General features: G+C 47.1%; 1 protein-coding gene across 4 annotated transcripts in view; it reads left to right on the top strand.

Moving 5' to 3' along the window:
* Positions 1-9,656, top strand: part of gdpd5b (glycerophosphodiester phosphodiesterase domain containing 5b) — a 31,349-nt gene extending 21,693 nt beyond the window's left edge. Inside the window, exons 8-17 of one of the 4 annotated variants that reach the window (XR_012929297.1) lie at positions 1,914-2,059; positions 3,253-3,335; positions 4,395-4,545; positions 4,879-5,100; positions 5,195-5,352; positions 5,589-5,739; positions 5,861-5,943; positions 6,501-6,515; positions 7,588-8,198; positions 8,666-9,656. Coding sequence is in view for 2 of the 4 variants with exons in the window: in XM_076049710.1 (XP_075905825.1) it covers positions 1,914-2,059; positions 3,253-3,335; positions 4,395-4,545; positions 4,879-5,100; positions 5,195-5,352; positions 5,589-5,739; positions 5,861-5,943; positions 6,501-6,515; positions 7,588-7,700; positions 8,666-8,751 (1,208 nt within the window). In the remaining 2 variants the exon portion in view is untranslated. The remainder of the gene's footprint in view (positions 1-1,913; positions 2,060-3,252; positions 3,336-4,394; positions 4,546-4,878; positions 5,101-5,194; positions 5,353-5,588; positions 5,740-5,860; positions 5,944-6,500; positions 6,516-7,587; positions 8,199-8,665) is intronic. The other 3 variants (XM_076049710.1, XR_012929298.1, XM_076049711.1) reach the window with 3 other exon arrangements.
* Positions 9,657-12,961: the final 3,305 nt, after the last annotated feature.

Here is a 12,961-nt window from a genome sequence, read left to right as displayed (position 1 = left end):
TTTGACCAATCATGACCGGGATGTAAGCCCCCAAACCCCCACTCTCCATCCAGGTGACCAACAGCTGGGTTGTCAATCATACTGCTTTATAAGATTGTACTTTGTAAGACATAAATCAATACGTTGAAAAAACAGAACAAAAAGAACAACAAACATAGAAAAAAAAATGTAATAAATAAAAAGGGCAGGTAGATAAGACATGAATAAACAGTACCACGTATTGATAGTGCCTTGCCAGAATCACCATTCTAATCACATCCCGGATCCAGTGAATATAGGTCTGAGGACTGTGTCCTTTCCCACTGAGCAATATGAGGCGGAGAGCAGTGATGTGAATGCAATAGCATTTTTAATGAAGACGGGAAAGTCCTTTCCCGCCCTTGACTCTCCCAAAAATAGCAGTTAGCGGATTAGGAGTCACTGTTTCACCCCCTATTGCTGACGGCGATTTGAAAACGGACAACCAAAAATTTGTTAGAACTTGACACGACCAAAACATGTGGGCTAGAGAAACAGGGGAGTACTGACATCCAGGGCACTTTGGTTCAACATTAGGGGATATTTTGGCTAGTTTGTCATTGGAGTAGTGCAAATTAGTTGCACTTTTTATTCATCAGCTTCTCTTTGGTGCACATTCACACAAACCTTTGACATTTACCTCACTAAACCCTCCTGTTAAGGTGCCCAGAGAATGCGTTTTGTAAAATGGATGCATCTAATCGGACCCAGCCAGTTTGGTCACTACAGCTTCAGCCCTCTCACTTGGTGCGAGGACTATCATTAGTCACACACAACCGCCCTGTGGCGCGTTACAATGTCCTAAAAAGGATATTTTCCTCAGCGAAAAATCTTCAGCTTGTTTTTTTGTTCCTCTTTACGTACCGTCTGCTTCTGCACCGTCGCTGGTCTCTGTAGCAACCAGGGCGGTTATTGGTTGTTACTTAAGAGAGCAATCACACACTGGCAAGCTAGTCGAGCAAGATTTCAAAGCGTATCAATAATAACTAGCAACGTGCTACCAAGCTAGCAACGTGCTACGAAGGTTGGTTGTGTTTCAACCACAGCATCCTTTAAAATTTTTAATATTTTACTTTTCCTTTTGTCTGAAACGCAGCTGGTAGCAGGTCATCCCCTTTTTGTCACCAAGATGGATGAGCAAGATTTTTTTTTTTTTTTGCTAAATATCCAGTTTGTCTTTCATCTCCTAAGAAATAATTGGGCGTGTGACCTCCAGGAGACGTTGGAGAGGTGTAGCGGATGATTAGTTTCAGCCCCTTCAGAGAATTGATGTCGATGTAACGGCTGCTTCAGCATCCCCAGCCGATTCTCTGTGTGTGTGTGTGTGTGTGTGTGTGTGTGTGTGTGTGTGTGTGTGTGTGTGTGTGTGTGTGTGTGTGTGTGTGTGTGTGTGTGTGTGTGTGTGTGTGTGTGTGTGTGTGTGTGTGTGTGTGTGTGTGTGTGTGTGTAACGTGAGTTGTCCTCTCAACCCGGCCTCTGAGCTGACCTTGGAACACTCCTCTGTGTGCGTGTGTGTGTCTGCATGTTCATGCACACACCGCTCCTCACTCACCTGCACTGTTAGATTCAGGGTAATGTGTATGCCCTTCACATTAACCTTGAAAATGTTGCCGACTAACTAAAAAGGCGAGTGACCGTTTCCTCCATGTTACGGTAACTAACTAACGAGCATCACTTTAATTTACCAGACTGAAAAATAAGTACCCCAGATTTAATAAGTCATCATTAGCACAGTCCTCTCAACATGCTCATGTGTTCCCTGTGGGTTGGTGCAGTCTGATGCACTCAGCCTCTATGTTAGCCCTCTGTTTACGATGTCCTGGATAACAAAAATAAACAAGCATCGGCTTTTTAGCTTTCTGCTGAAACTGATGCTTTGTTGCTCCTCCTCTCAGCCCTCCAGGTGGTGTTGATGCTGCTGTTCTTCAGCGTCCTGCTGGGCCTCTACGTGGCTCCGCTGTACATCACCTCCCCCTGCATCATGGACCCCGAGTCCCTCGGCCCGCGGCCCGATGTCATTGGTCAGCGTGGAGCCCCGATGGTGAGTCAGCGGGCCGCTATGTTCCGTCCGAAAGTCCTGCGAGTTAGACATTAACTCGGCAAACGGCCGAATCCTCTCTGATGTCGGTGAGGTGCACTGCAGGTGAATCAGCGAGAAACTGCTCGCTGTCGTTACAGGACGACTGGCGTTCTGTTCTGCTCCTTTGTTTGTCTTCGTCACTTGTGAAACGTTTCGGTGAAACCAGTGTTTTTCTTCATTCAGTCAGAAAGCCAATCAGATACGCGACCCCGCCCCCTCTGTTCAGACGCCCTGTTGGAGCCTGTTGGCTCAGAGTGCATCCCAAGGCCACGTGGCCATTTGATTCATGCACTCTTCTTTTTTCTTTTTTCTTTTTCTTTTTTTCTTTTTTATCAGTACGTAATTTAATTTACGACCTTGGATCAATGTCAGGGTTTATGCACCGGCTCAGTGTTACGCAACTCTTGTGGGGAAAGTGAAGGTGAATACCTGGTGATTCATAGCGCCTCCTACCTGCACAGTCAGGCACACCCACCCACCCTGCCTGCCTGCCTGCCTGCCTGCCTGCCTGCTGGCTCAGGGGAAGCACATGTGGGAGTCGCTTGGAGAAAGAGACGGTCACATGACCAACCCTGGTGGTCTTTATAGCATCAGAATAGAATGATGTAAATAAATAGTATATTATACAGTACATGTACATCCTGATTGTTTTGTAAGATGACTGTGATTTATGACTATGTATTTTAAGACAACATATCAAGACTCTAAAACTGAGTTTTCATTAATCAGACTTCATCATTGTTAGCTGCTAGCTGCTAAAAGCAACACGTGCGACAGCGACTCGAGGAGCTCGTCGCTATTGCACTTTAAATTGTCAAATCTGGTTTTCCCAGCTTTCCTCTTTGCAATTAAACGCATCACTAGTGTCAGCATGAGGCTCCCACGACGGCAGGGTCGTAATGAAGATCTGTGTCTCACGTTGACCCCCTCGCTGTGAATATTGTGTGGCGCGATTGCTTCAAGTTTTGACAGATGTTAATCATTTTCATTCGTTTAATGCCAGGGATTAGAGAAAAGACGGGGATTAACCTTCCAGACACTTTCATAACTCAACCTCTTTTGTGTTGACACAAGAACTCTTTCTTTTCTCGCAGAGAGACTTTGTCGCCACTTTGTAATTGAATATTTGCAGTGTGGATGTTTGTGTGTTGTAGCTCGCGCCAGAGAACACACTGTGGTCCTTCCAGAGGGCTTTGCAGATGAACGTCACCGGGTTGGAGGCTGACGTGACTATCAGGTACACACACACACACACACACACACACACGCACACAAGCACCATCAATGCAGTCCTGAAGTCCTCCAGTCCCTTTAGTTCCTCCTTTAATAAAACAGCGTCAGACCTCTTGAGAAATATGTTCAGATGAATTTTTGTATTGAAAACACAGACACTGTGTGCAGTAATGACCACCTGAGCTGCTTATTATGTTGACATGATAAAAGTCACAGTCTGAAGTTCAGAGACGCAGCGGGATGAAGCAGAATGAGGCGTCTGCCTCTGAGGGACGCTCCTAGTGGAGACTAATGGAAGTGCGGCTGTCGTGAGCTACTGACGGCAGAGCATCTGAGGGCGCTCAGTAATTAGAACCGATGACAACTACACACACATGCATTTCTTACAATGCTTTGAACAGAACTTTTTATTGCTCCCCCTGTGAGTTGTAAAGGCGCACAGGAAAGGTTGCTTCTTTTTTTTTTTGCTGAGAATTTGAATTGCAAATCTGTCTGTCTTTCTTTCCTGGACATGCACGTCTTTCTACCAGCAAACAGGGAAATGAATCAGGATCTCTTGCTCTTATTCGACAAGGCCTTTACCGTTTCACTTAAAATCAACTCCATTCGGTTTAATCGTGTAGTTTGAAGTACACGCTGTCGTCCATTGGTTTACCACAAATCAGCAGGAAACTCTGCGTCTCCTCATCAGCTGTGTTTCCATGGCAGTTGTCATTGTGATATTTAGGTTTTGCGCAATGGGAACGCAGCTCGTGACAGAGTGATGGGTTAGCAGCTATGGTTTAGTTGCCAGCAATTATGTTGGCAATTATGTATGCAAACAAAGATAATGGAGCAAAATGCTCTTTTGAAAATACTCTTGTGAACAATGTGTTGCCTAATGCGATGCAGATGCATTAGCCATTGTCACGAGCCATTGCAAGGGCAACGGGATGATGTTGAGCACATGCTTGACAGGTGTCAAGGTTAGATTGCCTTGAGTTGCCATGTGACCACCAGACCTCGTGCGGAGATGCCCTCAGGGCGTCGCGGTGTGTAACGACCCTCCTCCTCTCCGCCTTAGCGTGGACGGGGTGCCCTTCCTGATGCGAGACCGCACCCTGCAGAGGACCACGGACGTGGCCAAGGTCTTTCCAGACAGGCAGGTGGACGAGGCCTCCAGCTTCAACTGGACCGACCTGCAGCAGCTCAACGCAGGACGCTGGTTCCTCAAGGTGCGCCGCCTAATTCAGCCTCAGCCTTCCTGCTTCTGATACTTCTGTTTTGTTGTTATTTTTGTTTGTTATATAAAGTCTTGCTCTTGTCTCGATCTCGATACTCTCCAGTCTTGATAATGCCTTGGTCTGGCCCTTTGTGACATCATAATGGGCTGATTTTCAGCATTTTGTGAAAGGTGGATCTAGCAACGTAAAGTAATTGAATGGTTAACGTTTCTTTTAAGCGAACGTGTTTCACTTTGAGCCGACGTCACCCCTCTTCCTGACCAACCCCACCCTTCAAACCCCACCCCCCTACTAAACCCCTCCCCACCCACTCTCCACCCTCAGGACGACCCCTTCTGGACGGCGCCCGGCCTGTCGCCCCGGGAGAAGCAGCTGATCGCCAACCAGAGCGTGTGCAGCCTGGAGCAGCTCCTGAAGCTGGCCTCCTACCACAACAGCACGGTGGTGTTCCGGCTGCAGAGACCCCCCACGGACCACCCCTGCCACCACAGCTGGATCAACGACACCCTGCAGGCCGTGCAGCGGTCCGGGATCCCTCAGAGCCTGGTGGGTGTGCGCGAAGTCTGCTGCCTGAAGGCTTCTGTCTCTGGACTCTCGGCTCCCCCCCCCCCTCACCCTGTCACACCTGTGCTGCGTTCAGGTGATGTGGACCCCCGACGAGGAGCGAGCCGTGGTGAGGCAGCTGGCCCCCGAGCTGATCCAGACCTCGCTGGACAGGCGGAGTCCACGCAGCCTCCTGGAGGACGGCATCAGCAGACTGCTGCTGCGATACAACCAGGCCAGCACGCAGGAAGTCCGGTGGGAACACACACACACACACACACACACACACACACACATATTGGACGTTTTGACGTTTGGATATTGAGACATATCAAATATACATCAAAGACGCATTCACTGATTTTCAAGACTCTTTCTCTTTCTGTGTGTGTGTGTGTGTGTGTGTGTGTGTGTGTGTGTGTGTGTGTGTGTGTGTGTGTGTGTGTGTGTGTGTGTGTGTGTGTGTGTGTGTGTGTGTGTGTTCTCTCCAGAAACTACACTCAGAGCAGCATCAACCTGACGGTGCACACGGTCAACGAGCCGTGGCTCTTCTCGCTGCTGTGGTGCGGCGGTGGCGTGTCCTCCGTGTCCTCGGAGGCCCCGCACGTCCTCAACAAGGTGCCTTCCCCCGTCTGGATCATGGTGAGCGCCCACTGTTTGCCGCCGCCCCCACCCCTCGGAAGAGACGGCGCCGCCGACATGAAGCGCCCCCTGGTGGTCAGCGGCTCCGTGGTGAAGGTCGTATCCTGTGCTTGTTTTGCAGAGACCGGATGAATACTGCCTGATGTGGGTGACTGCAGACCTCGTCTCCTTCGCTGCAGTTTTGGGAATATTTATCTTCCAGAAGTAAGAGCTCCCACTCTGTAGAAAATGCAAAAATTGGGAAGAAATTTATATATTTGTGTATATTTACACTTTGTATTTTTTTTTTCTCTGTATGCAACATTAGTCAACCAAAAGGAAAACTGACCTCCAATACACTTTAATCCACAACCGCAATTTACAAAAAAAAACACAAAAAAAAAGCAGAAATTTACCTCAGAATTTTTTTTTTAACCAAATGATTTCAAATATTTCCTCAATATTTGCCATCCTGCAACACAATTGAATTGAATTGAAGTGAATTGAATTGAATTGAGTGACTTTTTAATATGACCCTGCAACGAGAGAGTTGCCAGAGGTCGTCGCCCTCCACGGCTGCGTGGACGGAGTGGTGTCCCGACTCGGGCTTCTCTACTCAGTAGAATCTTAAACGGATTTCTTCAGCTTCTGACTGATGAACGGTGTTTGATTCTCTCTGCTGACGTGAGCTTCTGCCTGCTGCTCAACTGACCGCTCTTGTCTCCCACTTCCTTTCTGTTCTTCCTCTTCCTCCTCTGCTGCACTCTGGCATCTTCTCTCAGTTATCACACCATCAGGTAACCAGGTCGACTCTTGTGGCCTCTGTTGTCTGTTGTTGTCCCCCCCCACACACACACACACACACACACCTCCTTCCCCCGATTTCTGCTCCTCTGTGTCTTATTTATTCCTCTAACAACCTCCGTTAGATTTTTCTCACCCCTGCTCCCGCTATTACTTCTGCCTTTTCTCCTTCCTTCATCCTCTTCCCTCTCACCTGCATCGTGATTCTGCTCACATCATTAAACCCCCCTGTTACCAGAGTCTGGTGACTGGCTGTCTTTCTCCACACACAACAATTGCCGACCACACCAGGAGTCCCACAGAGAATCCACATTTACTCTCAGTCTTATGAAATTCAGAAAGAAGCTGCAGACTGTTTATCAGGGGAAGCACTCCAGCAGTGCCGCCTCGTTTTCTTTTTTTCTTTTTTCTTTTAATGCTGACAAACTTAAAAGCTTACTTGTTTGTTCACTGCGATCAATGCTTCCCAATTAGCCAGATTAATATCTCAGTCTTTTCCATGGAACCTCACATTAGCTGAGCAGGGATTCAAGTCAGCACACTTGACTGCAAACGGTTTTAATTACATCGATGGCAGCTTTCAGTAAAAATTACAGCAGCGGGAAAGTGTAGAAAGTCCTTACACTGCACTGATATACTATTTTCATCACGCCACCGTGTTTTAGTAACAATTTGCTAATTATAAGAAAAGGCACCTGGTGTTTTTTTTATGGTTTTTCTGATTTTCCTGCTGCGCTGCCGGAGTCTTTCTGCAAATGTTTAAATCAAGTCAGTGTCTCTGACGTAAAGCAGATGCCAGTATGAATGTAAAAAAAAAATCAAGTCAAGGTTATGATCAGACAGAAACACAATCACTCATTCACACCCACACGGACATCGCACAGATAGTACTGACTTCCTGTAAGCCTGAGAGAACAGCAAGGTTTTGAGCGTGGACCCATTTCCCCGACTTCCACATGCAGTCAGATTCACCACGGCTAGTTGGAAAGTCCCGCCCCCTTCTACCTGATTGGGTCAGGGTGAGGAACTGAAGCTCTTCTCTGACCTGACTCCTCCCCCCTGCAGGTACCGCACCAGCGGCATGCGCAGCTACAACCCCGAGCAGATCATGCTGAGCGCCGCCGTCGGGAGGTCCAGCCGGGACGTCAACGTGATGAAGGAGAAGCTCATCTTCTCCGGTGAGCTCCGGCCACTGCGGCCGCTGGCGTGATGTTTGGTGGCGCCCCACCCCTCCTACACCTCCCCCCCGAACCCTCTCGGCGCTGGTCGTCTGGGCTCCCGGACGTCTCCCTCTCTCGCCTTGAGAAGGCCCAGCGCGCCGGACGCCCAGCCCGCCAGCCCAGTCAGCATGCGCCTCTCATCTCCCAGCATGCCTCGGTGCCTGTGACTGTTCTCGCTCTTCCTCCTCCTCCTCTTCCTCTTCCTCTGTTCCACGTCGAAGGTCGGCGCCGTGAGCGGCATGCGTGATGTGCATCGGCAGTGTGAGTTCCTCCTTTGTCCCACGCATCCGCTGCATCCCTCGTTACCCCTCGCACCTCCCCAATCCATCCATCCATCCATCCATGAATCCATCCCATCATGCACCTCCCCGCACAGTCCTCCCAACTGGACACATTGGCGTTCTCTAATAATGGCCGCGCTCTGTCTAAAGATCCCACTGTGCTAACGGGTTGAAGGTGAGTTGCCAGCGCTGCATGTTTTCTATTCATTCCATTGGCTTTTGTTCTGTGTGCTCACTGATGCCCCCTTGAGGTTAGAGACCAAGTTCAGTCCGAAAGAGGATCAGGGCCACTTGAGAAGGAGGTGCTCTTTGGGTGGGGTGAATTCATAGACGCTCACAGATTCAGTGAAGTCCTTGCACAAAAGTGCAGGATGAGGACCTGAAAAATCCAAGGCAACTCTGTTGTATATCAAACATTAAAAAGCCTTTATTTTGGCATGGCTACACAGATTAAGGACTTTGACTCTCATAGTGAACTGAAATTTTCTTTTTTTTTTGCAAATTTTAATAATTTCTGAGAAAAATCGTTTTTATGGCTTTGATCCTCTTTCTGTAGGAAGACATTGTACCAGAAACTTGAACCCGTCACTAACCTGTTTTCTCCACCACCTCGCTCCCCTCCTCCCTCCTGTCACCCTCTAGAGGTGGGGAATGGGACTGACGCTACTGAGGAGATGTACGCTGACGACAGCTTCAACTACTACAACAGTCGGAACATTAACCAGTAGCCAGGAATTAGCCAGTGCCGGGTTCGAGCCGTCGTTCGACATTCCATCAGTCCGCCCGCGGCCTGATCTGCTGCTGAGCCCGACGGAGGACACGCCCACTGCAGCTGCTTTGTGTACATGCTGTAGATAACCTTCTGTTTGTTACATTCTGTTCATCCTGCAGGATGTCCATGCACTGTTTTTGTGTTTGTTTTTTTTTTATCATTATTCTTATTTAATTCGCCAAACCTTTGCAGACGTTTGCAGGTCCTCCAAGTTACAGACGCTGATTCCATTTTCAAGATTCTTTAATCGTGTCACCTTGTTTTTAAACGACTGTACGTGACGTCTTCTCTCTCTTTTTTTTGTTTTATAAACATGTGTGTTGCAGCATGAGAATGAAATGCTAACAGCTCTTTATGCTCCTGCCTTCCGCCACTGTGCTGTCGCCCCTGATGATGATATTTAAAGAGAAACACTGTTTACTGACGTTCCTGCCTTCTTCTCTCAGTGAAATATTCACCTTGTATATTGTAAGATAGAACCCCCCCCCACACCCACCCACACACACACACACACACACACACGCACACACCTGTGACCGCCTGAGATGTGTGAGCTGTGCTCCCACCCACTGTGTGTGTGTGTGTGTGTGTGTGTGTGTGCGTGTGCGTTTACTTGCTGGGTACTTGTTCTTTTCACCCGTGTGTGTGCTGTGTCGTGCTGCTGTGTGAGATGACGCCTCAGTTTGAGCCGAGCTATGTGTTGAAAACCGCCAGGTCAGTTACTGCTGTAAATATGAACATTTAGGTATTTGAAGGATCTCACAGGGTCAACACTGATTGCCTTCCTTTGTTTTTGTTTTTGTTTGTTTTTGTTTGGGATTCATTTTGTGCCTCAGGAGAAATAAAATGTTGAACACAAAAGTGTTTCCTGTTGATTTAATATTTCAGTCAGCTTCAGTATGAAAGAAAGTTGGGCCCTCTCCAACATCCCATCCCTTTGAATGGGAATGGTGCGCGGTGGGGGGGGCGGGGGTCAGTTCTGTAATTGAATATGCATTCATTGATTTGGATATTACAGGCCCAACTGAGAGTGTCTGTGTTTGACAGAACAGAACAGACATCCTGTCTCCATTTCTCACTAACAGACAGTTGGGCACCAGGATGCAAAGCTCCAGTCCTGTGTGAGTTCATCCTCTGTTCATGAACAGCAGATAAGGTTTTTAGTAATGTACTGCACATAAAAAAATACCGTTTAATAACCAGCCGAGGTCTTTAAAATTGCTAAATAAACATGAACCTCTAAGTTTGGTCTGTCTAAGGATCCCCGTAAGTAGTGTTGTTACTACAGAAAGCGCGTTGCTTCATTCCCACCACAAGGGGGCGGCAATCAACTTCTAAACTACAGCCGCTGCACACTGGAAGACACGTTGTCGCAACCACGTTAGGCTCATTTGGAGCTGCAAAAGCTGTCGTATAGCAGAGTATTAGGTTAGGTACTGCACAGTTGTAATCTACATCTACATTTTATTTTATTTTTAAATGAGCGTATGACAGAGATCACGCCTGTCGGAGCCCTTCCACTCATGTAACACATTTATCTGCCAGCAGCATCTTGTGGCAGAAGAGTGGGACTGCAGTAGCATTTTCACTGTGAATACATGATGCTTCTTTGAACTACTTTTCTGTAGAATTAATAATTATTTTAGAAAGAATAAATGTGAAAAGGAACAGCTGAAAAAAATGGGCCAATCAAGACTGGATGACCCACTTTCAAAGAACAGGTGAAAAAATAAATCTAAGTTCTTTCACCTGCTTTTTGTAGAATTTCTAGAATTAGTACTTCTAAGATTCTATCTTAGAATGAATACAATTGAAGAAGAACAGCTGAAACGATGTGGATCAAAGGGAACAGCTGAACAAAAGTGGATCAATCAAGACTGGATGACCAGCTTTCATCTTAACCATTTCATTTTTAGACAGGCTGTCGCCTGGTGTCAAAAAATCTTTTTTGTGATTTAGTGCCAAAAAATATTCTTTCAGAAAAAAAGGAACTGGTTTGCTTTCTTTATCTATCTAACCTGCCACTGCCGGAATTAGGATTTAAACCTAAAATTGAGGATATAATCATTGTAAACGGTTCAATGACGCACCATTGAACACCATGAAAACTAGAACACAAAAATAAAAGGTTTCAGTGAGTACTTCTCGAAAAACAATAAAATTGATATTTAACATACATTAATTAATAGTAATAAATAGAAAGTTTTGATCAAAAATAAAACAACGCTGAAGGTGGCACCACATTCGCCGCGGTGCTTCTGAGGTTTCGATTCCACCTTCAAAAAAAAATCCGCAATTTTTCAGACATGTGAAGTATCATTGTAAAGCTCTACGATCACAATCACTTGACATATTTCATGGAAATCATTTTTGGCCTTTTGTGGGGACTACCGTGCTAACCCTAATGCCATACAAGTCTATGGGGTGAAATTTCAACTTTGTCCTAGAGACATGGGGCCACTTGCTGCTTCATCAGGAGCCCCCAAGAAGCGCCCACACCAAATTTGGGGCTTCTAGTACTTGAGGAACCCTGAAACCCTAACCCTAACCCTAACCCTAGTTTCAGCCTTATGGTTAACCCTAATTCAATGCAAGTCTATGGGGTGAAATTTCAACTTTGTCCTAGAGACATGGGGCCACTTGCTGCTTCATCAGGAGCCCCCAAGAAGCGCCCACACCAAATTTGGGGCTTCTAGTACTTGAGGAACCCCGAAACCCTAACCCTAATTTCAGCTAACCCTAACCCTAACCCTAGTTTCAGCCTTATGGTTAACCCTAATTCAATGCAAGTCTATGGGGTGAAATTTCAACTTTGTCCTAGAGACATGGGGCCACTTGCTGCTTCATCAGGAGCCCCCAAGAAGCGCCCACACCAAATTTGGGGCTTCTAGTACTTGAGGAACCCTGAAACCCTAACCCTAACCCTAACCCTAGTTTCAGCCTTATCGTCAACCCTAATTCAATGCAAGTCTATGGGGTGAAATTTCAACTTTGTCCTAGAGACATGGGGCCACTTGCTGCTTCATCAGGAGCCCCCAAGAAGCGCCCACACCAAATTTGGGGCTTCTAGTACTTGAGGAACCCTGAAACCCTAACCCTAACCCTAGTTTCAGCCTTATGGTTAACCCTAATTCAATGCAAGTCTATGGGGTGAAATTTCAACTTTGTCCTAGAGACATGGGGCCACTTGCTGTTTCATCAGGAGCCCCCAAGAAGCGCCCACACCAGATTTGGGGCTTCCAGTACTTGAGGAACCCCGAAACCCTAACCCTAATTTCAGCTAACCCTAACCCTAACCCTAGTTCCAGCCTTATGGTTAACCCTAATTCAATGCAAGTCTATGGGGTGAAATTTCAACTTTGTCCTAGAGACATGGGGCCACTTGCTGCTTCATCAGGAGCCCCCAAGAGGCGCCCACGCCAGATTTGGGGCTTCTAGTACTTGAGGAACCCTGAAACCCTAACCCTAATTTCAGCTAACCCTAACCCTAACCCTAACCCTAGTTTCAGCCTTATGGTTAACCCTAATTCAATGCAAGTCTATGGGGTGAAATTTCAACTTTGTCCTAGAGACATGGGGCCACTTGTTGCTTCATCAGGAGCCCCCAAGAAGCGCCCACACCAGATTTGGGGCATCTAGTACTTGAGGAACCCTGAAACCCTAACCCTAACCCTAACCCTAGTTTCAGCCTTATGGTTAACCCTAATTCAATGCAAGTCTATGGGGTGAAATTTCAACTTTGTCCTAGAGACATGGGGCCACTTGCTGCTTCATCAGGAGCCCCCAAGAAGCGCCCACACCAAATTTGGGGCTTCTAGTACTTGAGGAACCCTGAAACCCTAACCCTAACCCTAACCCTAGTTTCAGCCTTATGGTTAACCCTAATTCAATGCAAGTCTATGGGGTGAAATTTCAACTTTGTCCTAGAGACATGGGGCCACTTGCTGCTTCATCAGGAGCCCCCAAGAAGCGCCCACACCAAATTTGGGGCTTCTAGTACTTGAGGAACCCTGAAACCCTAACCCTAACCCTAACCCTAGTTTCAGCCTTATCGTCAACCCTAATTCAATGCAAGTCTATGGGGTGAAATTTCAACTTTGTCCTAGAGACATGGGGCCACTTGCTGCTTCATCAGGAGCCCCTAAGAAGCGCCCACACCAGATTTG

Source organism: Nelusetta ayraudi, unplaced genomic scaffold (assembly GCF_046127955.1).
Source record: "Nelusetta ayraudi isolate G7.1 ecotype Tasmania unplaced genomic scaffold, CSIRO-AGI_Nayr_v1 ptg000120l, whole genome shotgun sequence".
Classification (NCBI taxonomy): Eukaryota; Metazoa; Chordata; class Actinopteri; order Tetraodontiformes; family Monacanthidae; genus Nelusetta; species Nelusetta ayraudi.
The sequence above is the reverse complement of the archived record's forward strand: the minus strand, read 5'-3'. Positions and strand labels throughout refer to the sequence as shown.